The sequence below is a fragment of the Cebus imitator genome, unplaced genomic scaffold (genome assembly GCF_001604975.1).
Source record: "Cebus imitator isolate Cc_AM_T3 unplaced genomic scaffold, Cebus_imitator-1.0 Scaffold446, whole genome shotgun sequence".
Lineage (NCBI taxonomy): Eukaryota > Metazoa > Chordata > Mammalia > Primates > Cebidae > Cebus > Cebus imitator.
The window spans coordinates 1,180,772-1,197,543 of record NW_016107761.1 but is presented as its reverse complement, the minus strand read 5'-3'; the positions used below and the strand labels follow the sequence as shown (position 1 = coordinate 1,197,543).

Here is a 16,772-nt window from a genome sequence, read left to right as displayed (position 1 = left end):
TTCTGGGATACATGTGCAGATCATGCAGGATTGTTGCATAGGTACATACATGGCAATGTGGTTTGCTGCCTCCATGCCCCCATCACCTATATTTGGCATTTCTCCCCATTATCCGTCCCTAACCTTCCTACCCCCGCTGTCCCTCCCCTAGTCCACCCTGACAGACCCCAGTGTGTGATGCTCCCCTCCCTGTGTCCATGTGTTCTCATTGTTCAACAATCACCTATGAGTGAGAACATGCGGTGTTTGATTTTCTGTTCTTCTGTTAGTTTGCCAAGAATGATGGTTTCCAGATTCATCCATGTCCCTACAAAGAACATGAACTCATTGTTTTTTATGGCTGCATAGTATTCCATGGTGTATATGTGCCATATATTCCTTGTCCAGCCTATCATTGGACATGCCTACCCTTGGTGGGCGTTTAGGTTGGTTCCAGGTCTTTGCTATTGTAAACAGTGCCACAATGAACATACGTGTGCATGTGTCTTTATAACAGAACGACGTACAATCCTTTGGATATATACCCAGTAATGGGACAATCACAAAAAATTTTAAAGCAGCTTTACTGAGATATAAGATATATATGGAATATTTATGCAATAAACAAATGCAACCGATGCGATAAAACACACCCCCACTTTCAGTGTACACTTCAACCAATTTCAAAACATTTTTAAACCCATATAACCATCATGACAATAAAGATACAAAACATTTCCATCGTCTCAAAAAGTTTCCCCACATCTCTTTCTTGAGATCTTTGTTGATTTCTCTTAGCATTGATTTGTAGTTTTTATTATACAGATTTTATATATGTTTTCCTAAATTTTATTTTAGTAAGATTATAAATGTACTAAATAAAAATATTTTCTGCCCAATCAAATACCGCATGTTCTCATTCATAGGCAGGTGTTGAACAATGAGAACACATGGACACAGGGAGGGGAGCATCACACACTGGGGTCTGTTGGGGGGGAATAGGGAACGGACAGTGGGGGGTGGGAGTTGAGAAGAGATAGCATGGGGAGAAATGCCAGATATAGGTAATGGGGAGGAAGGCAGCAAACAACATTGCTATATATGTACCTATGCAACAATCTTGCATGTTCTTCACATGTACCCCAAAACCTTAAATGCAATAAAATATATATTTAAAAAAATTTTCTGCCAAGATTTCACATCAGCCTAATTCAATTTCATCTTTACATTTCTCAATTGACATATCTACCTCAGCATATTACATAAAAACATCTTCTTCAGAAATTGCATATAGTTTGTAGCAACCATATGTGAGCTCACGAAGCCAGCCTCGTTCACCACGTGAACCAATCAAGTGTTAGTGCTGCTCTGTTTCCAGGTAAAATATACTTATTTGCACATATCAGAAAAGCTGTGAAATTTCTGCAAGGTGTGCTTTAAGAAGAGGTATATTTTGTTAATGAAAACATACCTATGAGTTAAGATTATTAAAGGGAATGTCTTAAGGTAAGCACATAATTTGGAATGAGGGATTTGGGTGAGGCAGCCCTGCTGGTCAAGTCTCTGAATTCCATTTTTGTTTCTCCCATGGGCCGCCTTCATCAGGTCTGTGGTTGTACAACACAGAGTGTCCGTAATAGTGAAAGTTGTCCGTGTGAGAACAGGGAATACTTGGGATTCTGTAGTTTCTGCTCAACTTTGCTGTCGACTTAAAATTGCTCCAAAAATACAATTCACTAATTTAAAAATGGATACAAGTATTCAGATGGAGAATTACCATATTGGAAGCACGAAATGGGAACATACTGTCAAATCTGTTGCAATATAGTAACGGTGTTTAATGATATAAATATTTTCATTATTTACTCCTTTATCTAGGAAATAGGACAGTACTTAACACTGAATGCAAGGATCTTAAATACAGTAGAATTGTCAAAATTCTGTCAATAAGAGTAATGTATATATTACCATTTTTGGGATCTGAGGTGTCTCAGAATTAGTAACACATAGTACTGTAGAGGTTATTTTAAAACAGTGTGGAGATAATTTTGCGATTCCATTTTAGGAATACTATTTCTGATTACATGGTTTCTTAGCATAAAGCCTCACTCTTTCATGCAAGAGGGTATATACTATCATACTATGTCCCTATAGTTTTCTATTCCAATCATCCTTCTCAGGAATAAAATATACATGATGATGATAATCATGATGATGATGATATGGATAATGATGAATATCTTGATAATGCAGATAATATGCAGAAAGATAGATGATAGAATTTGTACCATGTTTCCAGGACTAGAATACAATCACAGTAAATATAATGTGATACCTGTTATAACTGAAGTCTGTAAGCAGTCTAACAAAGTACTTTAAATTTTTTCTCTTGACACCTTGACAAATCTGCGAAGTACACATATAAGCTAAGTACTTCCGAGAATATATGAGAGTCCTAAAAAACACTTCCTAACTATGAATTCCAGCATAAAGCATATTGTCTTCGAAGGCAGAAATTTTTAACCTTGGATCCATGGACCTCCAAGGAGTGCACAGATAAAATTCAGGGAATCCATAAATTTGAATGGGAAAATAGATCTTTATTTTAACTAATCTCTAACTGAAATATACTTTTCCTTCTATGATGTAGTGAGTAAACAAAGTAGCTTTAGTAATACCAGTGACAAAGTCAACAATAGAAGTCACAGACATTTGCTTATATGTTGTATAAATGACAGTTGATATAAAAGTCAGGTATTTTCATATCACATTACATGCAATAAATACACTTTCATCACTATGTTGAAATCATGACAGTTTTCAGATTCACCAGGTTATATTTTATTTAATGAAATGTAAATGTGTTCCTATATTAATATATGAGAATTAAAAAAATTTGATATCTGGATATCAAAATAATTGTTTTTCTATATTCTAGTTTATGTATTAAAGATATTATTCTGAGATGTGGTCCTTAGGATTTACCAGTCTGACAAAGAGGTCCATGGTACAAAGTGAAGAACTCCTGTATAAAGAATAAGATCCTCAACTTTGCAGGTATGATTGAGAAGCCTAGACCTATGCATTGGAAGCAACCATGTTGCATGCATTCTTTCTCAGAGTTTCAGCCACACTGCTGCACCTCTTAATGATTCTCACTCTAAATCATTACTTCATTCTCATTCATATTCCCCCTCCTTCTGTTTTTCTTCCAGCAAGGAACACCAATAGCTTCTAAGCCCCACCAGTTTGCAACCAAAAGTTTCATCATGAAAGCCTCTTTTAATTGCAGATAACCTCAGAAATAGAACAACATTTGTCTACCAAAACAAATGCATTCATTAAGAAATCATCTAGAATCCTATTTTTATTTACTAAAACTATTGAGAAGAACCTATGTTATGCAATTAATTTATTCTCACACATTTCTACTCAGTGTTGGAAAATGATACTTTAGTAACCTGGTACAATCCTATGACTGCAAATGTCTGATTTCACTTGATATAGTATTGACTTCTTAACCTTCTGTGAATTAGAACATCGGGTCCAGAAAGTAGTAATAGTAAACATGAATATAGTGTTTCTTATGTATTAATAACTGTTCTAAATGCTTTATGTAATGTTCATCACAGGTTTTGGGGTAGTTACTTATTATCTCAATTTTACAGATAAAATCAAAAAGCTCTGTGACTTTTCCAAGGTTACATAGCTGTTAAGTGGCAGAGACATGACTAAAGCCCATGCTGTCTCCCGAGTCCCTGCTCTAATCCACTGTCACTAGGGGAGTGGTGCTTCAGACTCTTTGCTACTCCTAAAATGACAGGAGTAGCCCCACTCCATCTCTACTGTATTATTTATAGTAAATACAGAGGATGTAGAGAATTGGTTCTTTTTAACAACTAAACATTCAACCCCCTCTTGTGTTTCATTGAGCACAGGTACATGGCGTTCCATGTATCACTCTGACCAGGCAATGAGGGGTCAGCTCTTCTGACCATGCAGGCAGGCCCTTGTCCATTTAGGAGGGATATAAAAAGCTTCTATAAGCAGAAAAGGAGGTGCATGTGACTTGATCCCTCTAAGTCTTAGTCTCACCATCTGCGAAATCAGCTGTGACAATCGGTCATCCTGTAGCAATGACAAATTCTTTACATTGAACCCCAGGGAGGGTCTAGATCTCAGCCCCTTCCCTTGGCCTTTCTCTCTTTCAGAGCCTGTGTCTGTAACTTCAGAGAGATTTCATCCCTGCCATGGGCAGCTGGGTCCTCTGCTATGTGACCCTGTGTCCCCTGGGAGCACGTGAGCCCAGCACACATCCTGTTGGTCAGTTCCTATCCTGAGCTTGCCAAGCCCCTCCCTGGCCAGCACCTGCCTTCTGGACATGATCTCCAGTCTTTATCTCTTTACCCCACAGGACCCTGGGATGCTGACATCTACCAGACACCATCTCAGCTCACTGGGGCTGGATGGGATGTGACCCTGGAGTGGAAACAGAATTTGAGATACAATGCCATGTATTGGTACTGGCAGGACCCAAAACAAAATCTGACAAATCTATTACTCAATGGTTGAAGAGGATGCTCAGAGAGGACACCTAACTGAAGGCTACAGTGTCTCCTGAGAGCAGAAGGGGCTGTTTCCTCTCATGGTGGAGTTGGCCCACACCAGCCAAACAGCTTTGTGCTCTGTCCTAGTAGCACAACACAGTGGAAACACAGCCTGTGTCTCTCTGCCAAAATGTGTCCTAGCCCTACAGCCCCCATCCCATCCTCTAGATTAACTTTTTATTTTTTAATATTTTTAAAATATTTTCTTGAGATTTTACTATGTCTTGTTACTTTTGCAAACACAAAAGATACAAAACTGAAAAGAAAATAGATCTTTTATCCAAGGAGCTAAGGGTCCAGCAAGGAAGTAATTATAATAGATGGAATGTATAATGTAATATAATGATACTATAATCAGAAGTCATTTGGAAGCTCAAGGGAAGACATGCCCAATTCTGTCTGATTGAGTCAGAGAAAGCAAAGAGGAAGTCATATCTGAATTTCACCAGATAGACCCGTGGTTCTGAGTAGGGCATTCTAGGCAAAGAGAACAACTTTTGCAAAGGCATATTAAAGAGTGTGACACTTTGGAGAACAGTTTACAAAGAGAAAAAAGATCATCAACTTACATGAATTAAAAGAAATGGAATACATTTTAGGAAATAGACAGAAAGGAGTTTTTGGAAAAGTTGAGTTTTTGGTTCCATGAATATACTAAGTATGAAAGTCCTTTGGATGCTCTTACTCAAAAGAGAGAGCTGAAGCTTGATTGTCATCAGCAGACAAGCAATTGATACAATTTTTCAATTTTCATCATATAACTTTGATCCTTTACAAAGGGCACCACTTCAAACAATGTGGAATAATGTTAGCAGTAGCAATTCCCATTTGGGATAGTAGAGTTTCAATTGTCCATGGAACAAACAGATAAAAACTAGAAGTAGGCAATTGAATAGACAAGTTGTGAAATTGAGATGCCATAAAGCTGGACTAGACATTGAAATTCTACAGGTTTCAGCATGTAAATAATCGAACTATGGGGACAGAAAATTCCACCCAAAATATAGATTAAGATCACAGAGATAAAATGCATGGAAATTAAGACTGTGATATTCTGGTTCCTTTTGGAGATTAAAGAAGGTTGAGAAAGGGGAGTATTTAGAACATGGGATGTAAAAACAAAAGAGAGAGAGTGAGAGTTTTGTTTTGTCTAGTGTTTGATATTTCTTTTTTCTCTTGAACTATTTTATCAAATCATAAATGTACAACATCTTCCTAACTCTAAACATGCACTTAAATTTTTTTAAAGGAAAAACATTATGCCTTATTACACCATGATCCTGGCTAATAGATTTTCAAAACTTTGGAAAAAATCTTTAAAAAGGTTTCATATGTCACCTGTAACTTACAAATTTAACATTATCAAAGAAGGAATGCTTCTACATTCTTATAAAGGCCGTTAGAAAGAAACAACAATTAAAAAACTAAGAAAATGAGGGAAACAAATAAAGGTAAACCAGCTAGAAGAAGCCACACACACTTCTTGGGTAACGGAATAGTTGGTAAAATGTTACATGTTCATTTACTGAGTAGAACGGAAGGAACATTTTCCACTGAAGTTCCTTTTAGAAAGACATGAGAGTTAGCTAAGATTATTCCAAGAAATCACCAAAGCAGGAAAAGAAAAGCCTCCCTGAGTGAAGCTGCATGAGTCCGCCTACCAATGGCTGGTGCCAAAAGCAGAACTTGAGGTTATGGAGAAGGTGAAAGGTGTGAGAGGGAAAGGAGTTTAGACACACATCTTTCCCAACCAGGTATACTGCATGGGACTGAGATATACATAACTCTGATATTTCAGACTTGTACACCCATGTACCAGCAACAGACTTACAAAATAAACAAAAATGCCAAATAGACCTGACTTAGACATAAATTGGGCAAAAAAGAGTGAAAGTCTTCCATGGAAAATAAATATAAAGCCTTGTTGATAACTATTAACTAAGGCTTAAATACGTGAAAGTATTTCCTATCTTTAGAGGTTGAATAGAGTCAGTGTTTTAAATAGTTTTCCCAAATTAACTTATACATTTAATGTAATCCAATAAAAAATCCCAATAGGTTTTTGACAGAACTTGATAAACAAAATCTAAAATTCACATGAAGCTGCAAAGGATAAAAGAATAGCTAAGGCACTCAAGTAAAAGCTCCACATGAGAGGACTAAATCTAACAAACATGAAGAATTATTATAAAACCACAATAATAAAAGTGGTGTAATACAGGGGCATTGATATATAAATAGATCCAAGGAAAAACATACATGTGCATAAACGCAGCGATGGTACTGCAGTAGTCAAAGAATGTATTTTTCAACAAATGGTGACGGGAAAACTGGGTATCTTTATAAAGAAAAATAAATGCCATTGAACAAATCTCAATACATAGCCAAAATCAATCCCAGCTATATTAAAAGCATAATTGTAATAAAATCACAAGGCTTCTAGAAAACTATATAATATTAGGGCACATCTTCCCAGTCTTAGAGCAGAAAAAGATTTCTTATTCCCTCTATCAGTAGGGAACAGATGGATAAAAATGGCTACATAAAAATTAAGATATTGAATTTATCACAGTTAATTATATAAGAGTGAGAAGATTGACTATATAGTGACATATTATTAAATGTCTGTATCTATATTAGATACATTATATTTAAACCAAATTCATCTCCCTATCTATATTTATATATTCAGAAAAGCTAGTATATATATATATTTTTAAAACCTACAAACGAATTTTTCTACAGATCAATGAGAAAAAGGTAACTGTCAATAGAAAAAGTGAGTGAAAGCCGTAAGCACTTAGCAAAATCTCAATGGTCGTTAATCATGTAAATGTTGCCAAATGTCATAATCAGAGAAATAGAAATTGAGTCCAATGAAATATATACCCACAAGAATGGCTACAATGACAAAAATAGTAGTCTATTAAGCTTTGGCAAGGCAAAGTGTCAACAAGAACTTTCTGAATCACTGGCTAGGGTGTATATTGGTAGATCTACATTGGAAAACAATTTGGTGTTATCTAGTAAAGTTCAAGATGTGTGTACCCACTATCCATCAATTTCACCCTTGAGAAAGGCTTTTCTAGAGAAACTCTTCTATGAAAATCAGGACAAGAATATTTTCCGTAATACATCTGTAATAACAACAATGTATAAAATATCCAAATGTAACTTAACAGAATAAATAATCATGGTATATTATTATAAAGAAATTAGGGAGTGGTAAAATTCATGAACTAAAACTAAACACACAAACATGACTGAATTGTAAAACTTTGAAAACTTACATTGCAGAATAAAGGTACAGTGTTGTCTTGTTTGTGTAGTTTGAAAGCATATAAAACTAAAGACTATTTTTTTTGCTTATGTACCTATGTGTTAAAGTATAAAAGAGAAATGAATAAATATAAAAACAAATACCTCAATAGAGTTAAAGAACAGGAGCATGTGATCTGGGAAAAGAAATAAGAGCTTTCAAATATTCTGGTAATGTTTTATTTCCTATGTCAATTTTTTAAGTGATCTTTTTGTTAGTATGTTATCAAGTTATTATCTATATATTCAAAGTCAATTTTGTAATATGGAGAAAACAACCTCACTGAATAAGTAAATAAGCAAGGAAAAGTCTATAGAAAGATGTACACTAAGTTGTTAACATTACTTATGTGAAATGAGGATGAGATGGAGAAAAAAAGTCACCAAAAATGCACTATTTAAAATAAATAGTTACAGAGAGAAAAAGCATAAAGGCATGTCATCTAAAAGAAACACTAGTAAATGAACAAGCTAATATACACCAGAAAGTGCTAGGAGGTGAAGTATTTTTCAAAGCAGTGGCTAGCTTCAGAATCATAAATTTAGCAATTACTACAGAGATCTGTATTATACTAAAAGATAATTAGATAATTAATAGTCAGAAGGAATGTCCAGTCTTGAGTTAGCAACTGATGTTCAAATTAATGGCAAGGGACACTTTTGAAACAATTTTAATTTTATATTTTGGCTTTGCATATAAGCCAAGTAGTAGATAAGATGAAAATGCATTGATGAGAACTGATGATGATCATTAACTGAAAAAAAATCTTAAACAGAATTTCAAGAATTTTTATAATAAAAAATAATGTGTCTATATATCTGCACATTTATATATGGGGGACAGAAGGATCTAGAAAGACTGTCACTAAGATGTTAACAGTGATAATCACTTTCCGGCAGTGTGTCATGTTTTTATTTTGCTATTTCATTTTCTAACTTTCTAAAACATCAGTGCATAACTTATATTAGCAAAAATAGACGTAAAATATTTTAAATGAATACAGAGTAACTTAGTTATATTTATTGAGTTAGGATAAAAGCTTTTTTCCTGATTAAAAAAAAAACACGAAGTGTTTTTGCTCAGGAACATGAAGCAGTAGCATGATGATTATGAGTCTGTGGAAGGATCACGTCACAAGAAGGTGCAGACGGGGAATGAAAAAGCCTCATCCCTTTGCGACGTCAAAGCGACGATGGGCACCAGGCTTCTCAGCTGTGCAGCCCTGTGTCTCCTGGCAGCAGGTCAGCTCTGAGCACAAAAGAAAAATTCTTGTCCTGGGCTTGGGCTTGCCAACCCCCATATCCAAGCTTTCTTTGTTTGTTGGTTGGTTGGTTTTTGTTTTTGTTTCATTAAGGTCTTTTCTGGACTCTGTCTACAGCTTCTGTTTCTTTCTCTTACAGGCTCTTTTCATGCCAAAGTCACACAGACGCCAGGATATTTGGTCAAAAGAAAAGGACAGAAAACAGAGATGGATTGTACCCCCGAAAAAGGACATACTTTTGTTTATTGGTATCAACAGAAGCAGAATAAAGACTTGATGTTTTTGATTTCCTTTCAGAATGAACAAATTCTTGAAGAAACGGAGATGCACAAGAAGCGATTCTTATCTCAATGCCCCAAGAACTCACCCTGCAGCCTGGCAATCCTGTCCTCGGACCCAGGAGACAGGGCCCTGTATCTCTGTGCCAGCAGTCAATCCACAGCACTGAAATGTCAGTTCCTCTCAGCACACAAACTTGTCATAGACCCAGCTCAGGAAGCAGGTGATGTATTAGGTTGCAAGGGAGTAACAGAAAATAACTGAAGCCAGCTTAAGCCACAGTGGAATTCAACAAAAGGATCAAGGGTGTTTAGCAGAAGTCAAGAAGTGATGGGCAGACAATTCTGAAAAGGCACCAGTAGGGTGGGGCTCTAGAATGGCTATCTCTCCAGCTCTGATTTTTCTTCAGTTTTGGCTGTTGCATGCTTTTCTCTCCCTGCACACCATCTCTTTGTGGTGAGAATGAGATGGTCACTAAAGGTTATAAATTCAGTTGCCATCATTTCCCTACACTAACAAACACCATCCCGGCTCTTTCTAAGCCTGAGTTCAAAATACCAGGAGAAAAAAACAGATGGGTCATAACTCAGCCATGAACCTTCTCATAGAGCACTCAATGGTTGGCGTGTATGTAATGTATTTAAAAATCACGTAAATGTCACTTTTCCACTCAGCCCAAGCAAGCGAAATGCTGTTTTTCTGTATGTACATTCAGTCTGTTGCTTCTATATGATAGATAGTACTATGTTCATTCTTCAGAAATACATACGCAGTTTTTCTCCCATTTCCTGCCAGAAAAAAATCTTTGTCCTGGGCTTGCCAACCCCCAGATCCAAGCTTGCTCTATTTATTTATTTATTTATTTATTTATTTATTTATTTATTTATTTATTTATTTATTTAAGGTCTTTCCTGGACTCTGTCAATCGTTTCTGTTTCTTTCTCTTCAGGCTCTTTTCATGCCAAAGTCACACAGAGTCCAGGATATTTGGTCAAAGGAAAAATTTGAAAATTCTTGTATAAATACCTTCATAGACTTGTATAATTGCTTTATAGGATTATACACCCAGAGTGAGTCACGATTGCCGAGATATGCAATAGTATGCATATTTTATGTATCTAAATACCACCACGGGGTTCTTCAGGATCACTGTATAAATCTGCAATCCCATATAAAAGTGAATAAGGTTACCTCCTACATCCTATTACTTCCTTTAATCATTATCCAGTGATCTAGATTGTTCTCAGTTTAGCAATGTAGAGATTCCAGCCTCTTCCCCCTACACACAGCCAGAATATCACCAGTGTTAACCATAAAGATACAGGTGACAATTTTTTAAGTAAATAAAACCAATGATTTAAAGAAACTAGATTATTTCCTACCACTATAATAATAACTGGCAACAATCTAGAAAGCTAAATAATGTTCTCTCCCTCCTTTTCCTTCCATTGTATTTTCCTAATTGCTAATGAGTTTGAGCATATCTTCACATGATAGTGGTCCTGGATTTCTTTTCTCAAAATGGCCTATCCATATCCTCTGGCAAATTCTCTATTGAGAGTTCTGTATTTTCCTCAACAATTTGTAGGAGGTCCTAAGATATACAACATATTAGTCACCTTTTTAAAATTTTAGGCACTGGAAATACCACCATCCAAAATGGTACCACCCCTGTTCCAGACTTCAAAGAATCAGTCGATGTGGGAAGAAGCAGCTGGTCTCTTAACTTAGCAGGTGGATGTGTGTTATCTCTATTATGTGAATGAGACATCTGTCTTTCACGTCCCCTCTCCTGAGTGTCCGACATGCTGTCCCCTCCATTATTATTAATGTCTTTAAACAGCATAGAAAAGTTACCTGCTATGGCTGTCCCTAAACTCTATCACCCATCGACACCCTTTTCATCCAGAACTGCTGAAAAAATGTTTTGCTCCATTCAGCTACGCTTTTTTACTATCTGGGGTAAACGTGATTCAAATTACTTTTTATTGCTCTTTTCTAAGTGGATTATGCTGCCTGGTTATAGCCAAGGACAGAAAAACTTCACACATCTTTTCTGAAGACTTAATCCTTGCCCACACATTATCTCCTTTAGGGCCAAGTTCCCTACTGCAAACACCAGTGTCCTTAAGCTCTTGATATGACAGCTGATTCGTTTTGACTCCACAGATGCTTGCAGAGCTACTCCCATTCACTGATACATAAAAGCATTGAGAAACTTTCAGCTACACTACATGGAATTTTGGTCTCTGGGGAAAGTGAGAAGAGCAAAAATAACCATAAAAAATGTGTTTCAAATAATGTGTACAAGGATGACAAAATATAGATTACTTTCATGAAAACTATTAGAACATTTATATTCTTTTTGGGAGTAATGTATCATTGGGTACATTAAAACAAATTCCTGAAGAATTTTGGGAAAAAATTAATTTAGGAAAACAAATTTTAAATGATATCCTGAAAACCATCAGGGTTTACCATAAAAGTAACAATCTAAAAAACATCAAACAAACAATTTAATAATGAAAGAGAAAATATAAATACAGAAAATTCATATGAATAGGTAATGAAATATTAGTAAAAAATGTGTTTGAGAACACTTACAAATGAATTTTCTTGCCTAATTTGATTAAGAGTATAGTCAAAGTGTTACTCTTTTAAAGTACTTATAATAGTGTTGTTGGACAATATGGAACAAAAACTTTAAAATGCTTATTTTTGAGAATTTGGCTTTAAATAAAAATAGATAGTTGTTACTGTGGTTGTCCTATTGCCTTAAGCCACTATAAAACTTCATAAAAATTATAAGACAACTATTTTGAGGCATCAGACAACAGGCAACATAGGCTCGCCATCACTGGGAAAGAGGAAACCTAGAAGGGGAATTTCACTATTGTCCTAAAACTCTGCCTTGGTATGATTTCTGGGCTGCAGCACAAGGATATGAAGCCTAGGCAAAGGGCAGTGGTCTTTCCAGAATAGGGAGGCAGAGATTGAGTTCAGAGCTGTAAACATGGCTGCTGGTGGTAGGGATAAGCTACTGCAGAGAAGGAAGCTATGCAGAATAAGACCTCTAAATATTGTATGAGGACCCCGTAAGTCTCTGGTCAAAAACTAAGCATCAACTGCATAGAAAAAGCCTCCATATGACCTGGCAGAGGGAAGTTGCTGGGTAGCTGTGAGAGGAATGGAGATTCTGACAGTCACACTGGTAGGGGAGACATGAATCCTGAATAGGCAGAGCAGAGAGGACTTGCTGAAACCCCTGGGGAAGCAGCTGGCACCACAGAGGGGTCAGGTCTCAAGAGAATGACTACCAAAGTTCTAGAGTAAACCACTCCAGAACTGCCCTAACAAAGCTCAGCAAGTCTCAAAACGATCTCGCTGATCTGCCAATAAATTCACTGCCTTTTGAAGAAAAATATCTCAGCACTCTCTAAATAAAGGCAAATATATATATACAAATATACACATATATGAAACCTACAGATATATATGTCTGTATCTCTAGAGTATCAAAAATGTAGCATCCACAATTTCAATCTTGAAATGAAAAAAAAAAATAGACATAGGAAAAACTAGGAAATGTCACATGGGGAAAAAATAAACAATAAAAAGCAACCCTGAAATAACACAGATATTGGAAATTTCTAATGAGAATATTTAAGCAGCTATTATTATAAATATGTTCAAGAATTTGGAGGAAAATATGGTCATGATTTAATTAATTGATGAAATTGATTAACCCACAGCAATCGAGACAAAAAGGGGAAAGATACAAATTACCATATCAATGATGAGGAAAGTATGTCTATAGATACAAAAGACACTAAAATAGTGATAGAATATTATAAGCTTATGCAATATATTGTTCAACTTAGATGAAATGAAATTATTTGAATAACGCTATTTACCAAAATGATTAAAAATGAAATAAGAAATATAAAGAACTTCATATGAAGGAAGTTAAATTTTTTATCAAAAACCATCTCTCCAAGGAAACTCCAGACCCATATTTCTTTCTTGATGAATTCTATTAAAAATTTTAAGGAAAAAAGACTATCCATTTTATATAAACTTTTTCAGAAAATAGAAGAGAAAGAAACACTTCAAAACACTTTTTTAATCTCAGCAAAACCCTAATGCCAAAATCTGTCAAATGCATTAGAGAACAGTAACTTTTATGACCACAAATGAAAGAAAACTTTTCACAATATATTAACAGATTAAATCCAAATATGTCTCAGTAAAATACTGGCAAACTGAATCCAGCAGCACATCAAAAAGCTTATCCACTGCAATCAAGTTGGCTTCACTTCAATCGAGATGCAAGGCTGGTTCAACATACGCAAATCAATAAGCATAATTCAACACGTAAACAGATCTAAAGACAAAAAATACATGATTATCTCAATAGATGCAGAAAAGGCCTTCAATAAAATTCAACATCATGTTAAAATCTCTCAAAAAACTAGGCATTGAGGAACATACATCAAAATAATAAGAGCTATTTGTGACAAACCCAGAGCCAATATCATACTGAATGGGCAAAAGCTTGAAGCATTCCCCTCGAAAATGAGCACAAGGCAAGGATGCCCTCTCTCACCACTCCTATTCAACATAGTGTTGGAAGTTCTGGCCAGGCCAATCAGGCAAGAGAAAGAAATAAAGCGTATTCAAATAGGAAGAGAGGAAGTCAAATTGTCTTTGTTTGCAGATGACATGATTCTATATCTAGAAAACCCTGTTGTCCCAGCCCAAAAGCTTCTTAAGCTAATAAGCAACTTCAGCCAAGTCTCAGGATACAAAATCAATGTGCAGAAGTCACAAGTATTTCTATACACCAACAAAGGGCAAGCAGAGAGCAAAATCATGAATGAACTCCCATTCACAATTGCTACAAAGTGAATAAAATACCTAGGGATACAGCTAACAAGGGAAGTGAAGGACATCTTCAAGGATAACTACAAACCACTGTTCAAGGAAACCAGAGAGGACACAAACAAATGGAAAAATATTTCATCCTCATGTATAGGAAGAATCAATATTGTGAAAATGGCCATACTGCACATAGTAATTTACAGAATCAATGCTATTCCCATTAAACTACTATTGACATTCTTCACAGAATTAGGAAAAACTATTTTAAAATTCATATGGAACCAAAAAAGAGACCAAATAGTCAAGACAATCATAAGCAAAAAGAACAAAGCTGGAGGCATCAAGCTACCAAACTTTCAAACTATACTATAAGGCTACAATAACCAAAACAGCATAGTACTGGTACAAAAACAGACACATAGACCAATGGAACAGAGTAGAGAACTCAAATAGTTCATACATCTACAACCATCTGATCTTTGACAAACCTGAAAAAATAAGTAATGGGGAAGGATTCCCTATTTAATAAATGATGCTGGGAGAACTGGCTATCCATTTGCAGAAAACTGAAACCGGACCTCTTCCTCACACTTCATATGAAAACTAAATCAAGATGGATTAAAGACTTATATGTAAAACCCAAAACTATAAAAACCCTAGGATAAATTCTAGGCAATACCTTTCAGGATATAGGCATAGGCATAGATTTCATGATGAAATCATTAAAAGCAATTACAACAAAAGCAAAAATTGACAAATGGGATCTAATTAAACTAAAGGACTTCTGCACAGCAAAATAAATTATCATCCTAGTGAACAGGAAACCTACAGAGTGGGAGAAAATTTTGCTGTCTATCCATCTAACAAAGGTCTGATATCCAGAATCCACAAGAAATTCAAACAAATTTACCAAAAAAAAACCCAAACAACCTGATTAAAACATGGGCAAAAGACATGAACAGACACTTCTTAAAAGAAGACATTCATGCAGCCAACAAACATACCAAAATAAAAACTCAGCATCAGTAATCATTAGAGAAATGCAAATCAAAACCACAATGAGATATCATCTCATGCCAGTCAAAAGAGTCATTATGAAAAAGTCACAAAACAATGAATGTTGGCAAGGTTGTGGAGAAATAGGAATGCTTTTACACTGTTGGTTAGAACCTAAATTAGTCCAACCATTGTGGAAGACAGTGTAGTGCTTCCTCAAAGATCTAGAACCAGAAATATTATTTGACCCAGCAATCCTATTACTGGACATATACCCAAAGGAATCTAAATCATTCTATTACAAAGATACATGCATGTATATGTTCATTGCAGCACTATCATAATAGTAAAGACATGGAACCAACCCAAATACCCATCAATGATAGACTGAATAAAGAAAATGTGGTACATATACACCATGAAATACTATGCAGCCATAAAAAGGAATGAGATCATGTCCTTTGCGGGGACACAGAAGAAGCTGGAAGCTGTTATCCTCAGCAAACCAACCCAGGAACAGAGAACCAAATCCTGCATGTTCTCACTTATAAGTGGGAGCTGAATCATGAGAACATATGGACACAGGGAGGGGAACAACACACACTGTGACATGTTAGGGGGTGAAGGGGGGAGAGAGCACACTAGGAAAAAAAGCTAATGCATGCTGTACTTAATACCTAGGTGATGGGTTGATAGGTGCAGCAAACCTCCATGGTACACATTTACGTATGTAACAAACCTGCACATCCTACACATGTACCCCAGAACTAAAAAAAAAAAAATAGAATTGGGGGGTGGGGCTAGATAATTCACTTGCATTTCGATTAGCAAAAGCTTTTAAAAATTAATTTACTTCAAAAATAGAAAATATACTTTTAGATCAAAAAAAATAAATAAATCCAAGTATGTATGAATATATGTATATATTTGTGTGCATATGCATATGTGAATGATTCTACAACATGACCAAGAGAGTTTATTACAGGAGAGACAGTGGTTTAGCCTTCCAAAGTCAATATACTTCACCACATAAACAGAATCAAAGACAAAAACCACATGATTATCTCAACTGATGCAGAGAAGGCCTTTGACAAAATTCAACAGCCCTTTATGCTAAAAACCCTCAATAAACTAGGTATTGACGGAACGTATCTCAAAATAATAAAAGCTATTTATGACAAACCAACAGCCAATACCATACTGAATGGGCAAAAACTGGAAGCATTCCCTTTGCAATCTGGCACTAGACAAGGATGCCTTCTCTCACCACTCCTATTCAATATAGTATTGGAAGTTCTCACCAGAGCAATCAGGCAAGAAAAAGAAATAAAGGGTATTCAAATAGGAAAGGAGGAAGTCAAATTGTCTCTATTTGCAGACGACATGATTGTATATCTAGAAGACCCCATCGTCTCAGCCCAAAACCTCCTGAAACTGATAAGCAACTTCA

General features: G+C 35.8%; 1 gene segment (V, D, J or C); it reads left to right on the top strand.

The window, feature by feature from the left end:
* The first annotated feature begins 8,332 nt into the window (after window positions 1–8,332).
* LOC119468538 lies at window positions 8,333–11,748 on the top strand. The segment is given in 2 exon segments: window positions 8,333–9,146; window positions 9,306–11,748. Coding segments are annotated over 2 exon segments (453 nt in total).
* Window positions 11,749–16,772: the final 5,024 nt, after the last annotated feature.